At 41.0% G+C, this 9675-nt stretch overlaps 1 protein-coding gene across 1 annotated transcript; it reads left to right on the top strand.

Moving 5' to 3' along the window:
- Window positions 1-1564: 1564 nt before the first annotated feature.
- ZNF622 (zinc finger protein 622) lies at window positions 1565-7060 on the top strand. Its single transcript, XM_010005086.1, has 6 exons — window positions 1565-2178; window positions 3230-3484; window positions 4526-4688; window positions 5139-5251; window positions 6142-6285; window positions 6845-7060. The coding sequence occupies exons 1-6, from the start codon at window positions 1572-1574 to the stop codon at window positions 6970-6972; spliced, it is 1410 nt and encodes a 469-aa protein (XP_010003388.1). The 5' UTR covers window positions 1565-1571; the 3' UTR covers window positions 6973-7060.
- Window positions 7061-9675: the final 2615 nt, after the last annotated feature.

Consider the following 9675-nt stretch of genomic DNA (forward strand, 5'->3'; position numbering starts at 1 on the left):
CTTGTCTTTGGGTTTGTTTTATTTGGTTCTGTTTTGCGGTGCTGGCCCCTGGTTTAAGTTGTGCTGCCACTTCCGGTACCAAACACCCGCCTGTCGGGCCGTTCTGCCTTCGGAACACCAGCACCGTTTGCATTGCGGTAAAAGCAGCTAAAATCAGCCCTAATAAAGGCCCTGTGGGGAGAACCAGATGCGTCTGGAAGGTCTTGGCTGTGCCTTGGGCTGAAGGTTTGCGGGTGCCTCGAGGTGTGAGTTCCTGGGCCACAGGCAGGGGCGGGTTCTGTACTTTGGTTCTGTGCGAGAAGATGGTGGGTGAGTCATGGGAAGTGCTGGTGTGGCTACATGGGATTCTGCAGGCGGTTTTTCCACTTCGTGCAGTTTGGATTGTAAACATTATTTTTCCACTTAGTAGTAACATCTGAAGGTTTGTGGGTTTGGATGCTCTCAGTTACGTTCCTCTTCTTCTGATCTGTTTTGTGGGGTTTTTTTAATCACTCCCAAGGTAAGCTGGTGTGTAGCTCCAGTCTACCTGTAATTGATCAGATCAAACAGTTCTGTCCCTCAGGTTTATGCCAGGATTTTGTGACTAACAGCAAACATTAATCTGTTTCAGTTGGATTTGGGCTGTAAAGTACTTGCTTGGGCTAGGAAAGGGATGGAGAGCTCTACAGATGGGAGGGAAATGCTTCAGAGAAAATCAGGATCCCTCAGTGGGCAAAGGATGCATTTTCCTCTGAAACAAAAATCATCCATTACACTGGATGGAAGCTTATTGAATTTCAAATAAAATAGTACGGCCTTTATATTCTGTTTATTCTTTTACTGTAGGGTTACAAATAATGCAAGCAGTAAACTAAGAGTCCAGGCCTAGTAGTGCAGCTCAGCTGGATGCTGGGAAGTGGAGGAAGACCAAGGGTAGGAGTAGCTTCAGATGCTAGATGCTAGATCATGACTGACTGCATCTCCAGAAAAACAGTTCTGTGGGATAAAGTGTTGACACTACTGGCCTTGCTTCAAAATAGCTGAGAGGGTTTTAAATGCAGTAACTTTTTTTTTTTTTTACATTTGATAACGCTGTAGAAAATGGAAGATAGACATGAAAGCATGCCTTCCCTTTTTACCCTTATTTTGGAGCAATCACTAGTCTCCTCAAAAGCCAGTAGTTGGCAGTATATAAGCTTCATCAGAACCTTTAGTTGCTGATATTCAGTAAAAAGTGCAGAGCTTTCAAAGCAGTAGTGCAGGGCAGGGAACTCTTGTTTGGTGTACAAGGCCTGATGAGCACAGTGGGTGCTGGGTCCAGGTGTGGGAGGGCTCTGATTCTGCTCTAGTATGAGTAGTCTCTGATCACTGTATCAAAATACTTTTTTATTTCTTAATTTCTTATTAATTTGTGTTCCTTCTATTACATAATATGATGTTTGCTAATGCTGATGTTTAACAAATCTTAATTCTGTACTATATGTCTTACGATGCCTTACATGGGTGCTGTCAGGATGCTGTGTTTGGGTTTTTTTGTGGCTGTTACTTACCTTTGTAGCATGATTATTGGTTTTTTTCCCTGCTTTCCAGTCATGGCAACCTACACTTGTATCACTTGCCGTGTGGCTTTCAAGGATGCTGACATTCAGCGTGCCCATTACAAAACTGACTGGCATAGATACAACCTGAAGCGTAAGGTTGCTGAAATGCCTCCTGTCACTGCTGAGAATTTCCAAGAGAGAGTCTTAGCTCAGAGAGCAGTAGCAGAGGAGCAGAATAAAATCACTGCCACTTACTGCACAGTTTGCAGCAAGAGATTCTCCACTTTCAATGCCTACGAGAATCACTTGAAGTCTAAGAAGCACCTGGAGCTGGAGAAGAAGGCTGTTCAAGCTGTCAACAAGAAGGTGAAAATATTAAATGAGAAGAACCTGGAAAAGGGACTGGCCCCGGAGGGTGTAAACAAAGATGAAATGAATACAGCTATTCAGCAAGCCATCAGAGCTCAGCCGTCTTCTTCTCCAAAGAAGACACCTTTACCTCCTAGTACTGCAAATAGCTCTCCAGTTTCTACTAGAAGCACCAGCTTATCACAGAGTAGAGAACGACTGGAGAAACCTCCACGTCTGCAGTGGTTTGAGCAGCAAGCAAAGAAGCTGGCGAAACAACAAGCAGAGGAAGAAGAGGATGTAGAAGAAGGTAAGGCAGCAAACATACTGACAAAGGTAGCTTGGGGTAATCTATGTAGTTGTTTTGTGTAAAAGCCTTCTTCTGTTTCTGTAGTAGCACAGCATTTTTCCATCACAAAAGGTCTTCCTGTTGGTTAAATTTTCAGCTTAACAAAGGAGTTAAGGTTGGCCCATGCTTGCAGTCAAGGACTCTGTGCTAGTGTCTGAATTGCCAGCTGTGAAAAATGCTAATCCGTGTGAAGGTTGAATATAAACAGTTGCTGATATGAGCACTATTTCTCACATAAAATTCCAGGGGAAGCTTCCTTTAAGGAAGGCTAGCATAAAAGTTACCCTAAAACTACTTATGAAAAATAGCTGAACAAAAATCCAGTCATGATCATTTGCTTTTGTCCCATCTATCCCTTTACTGATCTGTTGAAGGCAGGTGGCAGTGGTGTTGATTTTGCATTTTTTATTATTATTTTTGTTTTGGTTGGGGTTTTTTTTGCTTCTAGCAGTATGATCAGTTTGTCAGTTCCTCTGTCCATTTATGGGCTCTGTGGTAGTCATGCATATGTGTAAAACTGCAAGTATACTAATGTACTGTAACATAATGTAACACAATACCTGTGACAGCTGGCTTTGTTTTTCTCTGTTGTTAAAGACGGATGTATGAACAGGCATGTGTTTTCCCTCACTGTTGAGTCACGGCTGGAACTGTGTATTTTCATGATTCCGAGAGAGTTGTATTGTTTTTAATGAGCCATGTTTGTGTCATGTGCTGTGTGGAATTAAATTCAAGGCTTCAAAACAGCAATAAAGTGTTAAAAGGTGAGAAAACAGAGAAGAAATAATATTGGTTCTGCCAACTTTTTCATGAGCAGAGTTAAATTTCACTGTGCATCTTAGAAAGAAATGTGTTTTATTGGCAATGGTATATTCTCACACCTTGAAGTGACTGTGTGGCACTTAGCTGTAAGAATAGAAAATACAATTATAGCTTTTTCTAACTTAATTGGAACTTGTTTTTCTTGGTAGAAGTAATAATATGTAAATATTTCTTTCATTTCCTTTAAAAGACTGGGAAGACATGGATTCTGATGAAGACATCAGCTCTGAAGAAGAGATGGAAAGTGTGGGAGAAGAAGAGGAGGAACAGGCAGAAGCTGAAAGCACTCCTGCTGTTGGGGCCATACCAGTTACAGACTGCTTGTTCTGTTCCCATCATTCAAGATCTCTCACAAAAAATGTGGCCCATATGACAAAAGTTCACAGTTTCTTCATTCCAGACATAGAGTACCTTGTGGATCTCAGAGGACTAATCAAGTACCTGGGTATGCCTGTCAATGTTCATTGATTTGTTGATCAGGATAATTATATACTGATATTGTTTATTTTCACCTGGATATTACTTAAAATGCATTTGGAGGGGTTTTTTTTGGTGTAAAATATGAGTGCTGTCTAGTTCAGTATTTGGTTATGAACAGAACCACAAGCCTTCTGGGGAATGAGAGAAAACCCCACTGAGCAAATGTTGTGTGCGCTGGAGGTCTCGTGTAGTTTTCTAATTTTGAGAAAGTTCTTCAGCTAACAAGAAATTTGGGACAAAACTGTTCCTAAAGTATGCACATACACTGTGTTATCCTTTTCATTCTGTGATACTATGTGGTAGACTTGACAGCATGCTAGGTTGGACTTGATGATCTTGGAGGTCTTTTCCAATCGTAACTATACTAACGAGTCACAAGTATTTGCCTCATTGGTTTACAATACTTGTGAGAGAGCTAAAAACTAGGAAAAAAGTATCTTCCTTGAAGTCTACCTTGAGAATAAAATAATTTTGGAGTATCAAGTAGAAAACTGTATTGGAAATACGAAATTTGTTATTGAGAACACATAATGATCTAGTGACAGAACAAGGAGTAATGGCCACAGACTGTTACACAGGAGATGTAACCTGAATATGAGAAAATACTTCTTTATTCTGGGGGTAACAGAGCACTGGAGCAAGGTGTCCAGGGAGGTTGTGGATTCTCCATCCCTGCAGACATTCAGAACCCACCTGAACATGTTCCTGTGTAATCTTCTCTAGGGGATCCTGCTCTAGCCAGGGGGGTTGCACTAGATGATCTCCAGAAGTCCCTTCCAACCCCTACAATTCTGTGGCTCTATGATCCATACCTCTTCATGAGCTTGTCCCTGATAGAGCTGTGTGGTCAAGGCCTATGAACAGCAGGGCTTTTCTGGAAATGAAGTGCTCAAGGCTCCCTCTCAGGCTCTGTGCCTGCAAGCTGGGAAGCCTACAGCACAGAAATGTAAAGTATTGACTAGGGAGGCTCTGTTGAGACCAATAGAAATGTTGATGTTTTCTGCAGGAGAGAAAATCGGTGTTGGGAAAATCTGCATCTGGTGCAATGAAAAAGGGAAATCCTTCTACTCTACGGAAGCAGTACAGGCTCACATGAATGATAAAAGCCACTGCAAACTCTTCACAGATGGAGATGCTGCCCTGGAATTTGCCGACTTCTATGATTTTAGGTGAGGACACTCAAAGAGTGCAGCACAGATGGGGACAGACAAAAGGGCAGTTGATTATTTCGTCAGAAACTATTGCTAATTCTTAAAATTTAGTCCTATTTTTGGTTCTGACGCTTATTCTGTGTTGCTGATTTACCACTTTCCTAGGTAAGCACAACAATATGATTGGTTCTCTTCTCCTATGACCACTAATACCAGTCCTGCATGGAAATATATTTTGGATTCTGTTTTGTATGTTTGATGTTTGCTGTTGCGGGTTTCAGTGCACTGGTAAAGACCATAAAGGAGCATAACTGTCTCTTCCATTACCTTTTAGGCATATTGCGGGCTTATTATTTTCTGTTATGTATAGACAGGTGAAAGCTATGCTTGGCAGTTCTTTTGTGTAACAGGTCTGGATAGCTGTGGCTGCTTACCATGTAGAAACTATGTACTGCTACTCCTCCACAGGAGCAGTTACCCTGATCACAAGGATGGGGATGATAGGGAGGTATCTGGAGAGCGACCAGCAGAGAGAGAGCTGGATTATGATGATGACACCATGGAGCTGATCCTTCCGTCAGGTAGGCCTGGGATTTGTGTTACAACATTACTTTCTCTGCATTTCTCATAGCTGCAGCCTTTACCTGCAGTGTAGGTCGTTGTTGTAAGTGATTCCTGTGGCAAGGGAGAAGGTAATTTTGCATCTAAGTGTCTTGGGTTTCGTCCTCACATTATTTTCAGTACCAAATAGTTCAACTTCTTCAGCTTTAATATATATGTGGTCTGAGCCGGGGGGTTCTTTTGGAACCCACTTTGCGTCTTCATTAACAAATGACTCTCATTGTAAACTCTTAAGAATTTCCACATCTTGTTTTAGTGCAAGTTGGAAGGGCTATAACTTAGGTTATCCAGTGTAGGTTTTTTGGCGAGAGGCAGCTGGTAATTAATTTAGTAAACTTGTTCAGTAAAATTAATTAAACAACCTTACTTTAGTCTTGTAAAGTATTTGGCACGCTTGCTTGCTTGTTTTTTGTTGGTTTTTGTTTGTTTGTTTTGTTTTGGTGGTTTTTTGTATGAGGGGACCTGGGCCATTTCATGCTGAAGAGTGCTGTCAGTTGCAGACGATATCCTGAATGTCAGCAGCTTGCTTCCCTGGTTGATTCAAAAAGCAATGTCTCTCTGCTCAGTCTCCTAATTATAATTTTCTTTTCTGAGAACTGCCTGCTTGTTATCTGTGCTAAAGCTCTCTTGAACAACAGCAGTCTTTGGGTGTTTTTTTCAAAGTACAGTGCAGTACAGCAGATCGTATAGTAGTTACACTGAGTTTCTAGTAGTCCTAAAGTTTTTAATGTTCTGGTCCTTTAGAAAGCGTTTGTCAGCATAGGAATTTTCCACAGTTTGCAGGATATGCTTGAATACTACATTTCAAAAACTGTGTCATGAATAATAAGGTGCTCCCTCCTCTGAACAGGTGCAAGAGTGGGGCATCGTTCTTTAATGAGGTACTACAAGCAACGGTTTGGTCTGTCAAGAGCAGTGGCTGTTGTGAAAAACAAGAAAGCAGTGGGTCGGGTGTTGCAGCAGTATAGAGCTTTGGGCTGGACAGGTCAGACAGGTAAGTGACAATGTGAAGTTTTTGCAGAGGAGGCTCTAGGAGGTTATCACTACAGTTAAGTAGGTCAAGTTTGTTTCATGTTTGTGGAGTTTTATGCAGTAGTTTGTCTTCCACTCAGTTCCCTTTTATTCCTGACACAGAAACAATATGCAGTATGAAGTTATGTGTAAAATTAGCATGTGTGTTTGTGATGTGGAGACTTCGTAAGGTTTGTTGGTTCCTGCCTGTCCAACACCACTCCCCTTGCTATTTAACAATGCTGCAGAAACCATTTTTGGACAGTTACAGTACTCCTCCAGTTGGGGAGAAGTGTGAATGACCTATATCCACTTTTGAAACAAAATAATTGCACATTGGCATGCAAAACAACCTTTTCCATTGATCATAGTCATGGGTATTTATAGAGGGAACTGGCCTTTCCCAAGAGAAAAGTGAAAATAAGTATACCAGTATGAGGAAAAAAAAAGTGCTGATGTAAATGCACAGGTTGGTCCCGTGTAGGTAGTAAGTAACCTTACAGACTTTGATCCCTCTTTCTCTTCCTCCTCTCTCCCTGAAGGGGCAGTCTCTGCTCAGCAGCGTGATATGCAGTACTTGCAGAGGATGAAGTCAAAGTGGATGCTCAAGACAGGAATGAGTAACAATGCAACAAAGCAGATGCATTTCCGGGCACAAGTCAGATTCTGAGTTCCCAAGTGAGCTGCGTGGAACTGGTTTTGGAAAGGGGGATTTAATGGTTTCTGGCTTGAGAATGACATTATTAAAATTGACTTGGTACCTATCACATGGGAATGTGTGTGTTGGTGTGCCTTTCTGTCAATGAGAAAAAGAGAGAGGAGGTTGTCTCTTCCAGTGAAATTATGGTTGGCCTAAATTAAAAAAATAAAGTATCTTAAATGGAATATGTGGCAAAAAGATGCGTTCATAGTCTTGCTGCCCATCTTTGTGCAGTCCATTTCTGTGGGGCAGTTGACATTGTCATTTGTCTGAATATCTTCAGTTTCCAATTCTGCACAATGGTTGAGTCCACGAGAAGACCGTAGATCTAAGAGCTTGAGATGAAGCTTCTGGAAGGTTTTTACTTGTGGTGCCAGACATAAGTTAGTTGGGTATTTTGGCACTATTGAGGGGCAAACTTGAGAGCAGATATTCTGGGAAGGTAAAGTGATAATTGTTTGAAGAAATGCACTGATGGAAATCATAACTCCAGGATTAATATTATCCTCAGAAGTTTACTGTACTTAATGCTCCAGCTCAGGACTGGATTAATAATTTACAGTGCAATACTTTTAGGTTTAATGTAATAAATTTTCGTTTCCTAAAAGCTTCTAAAAAATTGAAGTGAATTTAAATTTCTGATGGTGCGTTGAAGAGTTTGTGATTAAAACTCTGAAGTTACTCCTTCTGTTGTTCCCATTGAGTACTGGTGTTCTGTATGATTTTGCTGAAAGAAAGTGACCCAAGACATGCAATGGCTAGAGTGGAGGCACTCTCTCCCACTTTAGCAGCTGAACTGTTACAGGCAGATGTGGAGAGAACCTGCTTGTTAAAGAGCTGAGGCAGCAGCACTAGTGTTGTTCCTGGTGTTGTCTTTGTTGAAAGCTTCCATGAACTTTTACCAGTTCTTCTGACCTTCATGTAAGGAGGTGGGCATGTATTCCCCCTCTAAAGTCTCTCTAAGAAGTAAGTACAGGAGAAGTAGTAATGTTGGCCTTTCAGTACTTCTGAAAGAGTGGTATGTTCATGGGACTCTTAGAAACATGATCATTTCACAATGGAAGTGCATGATACGTATTTTTGTTTTGTGGCTTTTCTGTGGTGTTTTGGTTTTTTTCTTTGTCATTTTTTTTTTTCTTTTTTTAGTAAGATCTTCTGCCTTGGAATTTTTTTTGGTTTTTTGCTGTTCCTGCTTTTCCTTAGAAGGCAGAATTTGTTGATCAGTAATGCAGGCTATAGATTTGACACAGCATTTACTGTGTTGAGTGACTTACTGTTCGCATCCAAAATATTAAAGTTGTGTTGATAAATCAGTACTTCCTTTTTCCTGCCAAGGCAGACTTGCAGTCGTTGTGTATCCACATCTGTATCTAGCTCACATTTGAATTTATTTTAGCTTTAACACTGAAGGTATATCCTACTTGTCTTTGTCAAGCCTCAGAATCTGGCCCTTGGGAGCTGCTCATATCCTTTTATTTGAAGTTAGAGATGGCTATCAAAGGGTCTTATGCTTATGAACAAGTTAGATTGTCTTTACACATAGACTAAAATGAAATGCCACAAAAATGAATAAATGGAAGGGTTTGACTTCTTAGCCAACATCTTAACTTGAAGCCTGTTGAACTGGCTTTGAATACCAGTATGAGTCAGCAGTGAGCATCAGAGCAGGATTCAGTCTGGAGCTTTTGTAAAACACTTGTGGAATATCCAAAGCTTACATCAAGGAGAGGATGATTATCCTGGAAGAATCTTGGGCATAATCTAGTACAGTTGCTGAAGTCTTAGAGGTAGCTGCAATTAAAGGCATCGTGGCAGTGGAGGCAGAAATACAAGGAGATAATGGATCCAATGACAAATGACCTTGGGTCCATAAGGTTCAGGCTGAAGGTGCATGGAGTTTGCTGCTTTCAACATGAAAGGACAACCAAAGGAAACTCCTGTTCTCTGTGCAGACTTGCTCAAAGACACCTGCTGCTTGTGAAAAGATGGGGATTGCCTGAATTTCCTGAACAGTCTAGTTCAGAAAGAAATGCAAGTAAACAAAAATTGGTAGTCATTTGGTAAGTCACAGGGAAGCTGAAGGAGGCAACTTGCATAATATGCACCTATGATTCTGTCTTATACATCTTGCTGCAGTTTAGTCAAAGGAAAATGGAGGAGAGGTATGGAAACCCTACTGGAATGTTAAAGGTAGTATTTTAACTCTAGTTAAACTAGTTAACTCTTAAGCTGAAAATGGGTGCCTTAGAAAACCAGCAGAGGGCGTAGGAAAGCTTTTCCCAGAATTGTGTTTTCTATGAAAATAAATAAATTCTAGTAAAGGTACATTTATGCAGGATACCAGTAGGGTGAGAAGGCAGAGCTTGCCACTACCATGAGTTAAGATTAGCACTGTACTTGTGTGAGGTGGATTGCTATTAGTATCGTTATGTAGGTCCAGGGAGAGCATTGCTAGCAAAGGGCAGCTAGAAAAGCCCACAGATTGTCTACAGTATTCAGCAACAGAGCTACTGACTGCACAGCTTGGTACAGGTAACTTCAACTGTGTGAAAGCATCTGAGAGTATCTTTGTTAAACACACATGACAATGTTACAGTTTAGTCTTTTTCCTCCCGAGCCTAAGTCCTGAAGATTTTAAGAAAGATAGCTGAGAAGAGTTGTTTCCTTAAGGCA

This window comes from Chaetura pelagica, unplaced genomic scaffold (genome assembly GCF_000747805.2).
Source record: "Chaetura pelagica isolate M959 unplaced genomic scaffold, ChaPel_1.0 scaffold219, whole genome shotgun sequence".
Lineage (NCBI taxonomy): Eukaryota > Metazoa > Chordata > Aves > Apodiformes > Apodidae > Chaetura > Chaetura pelagica.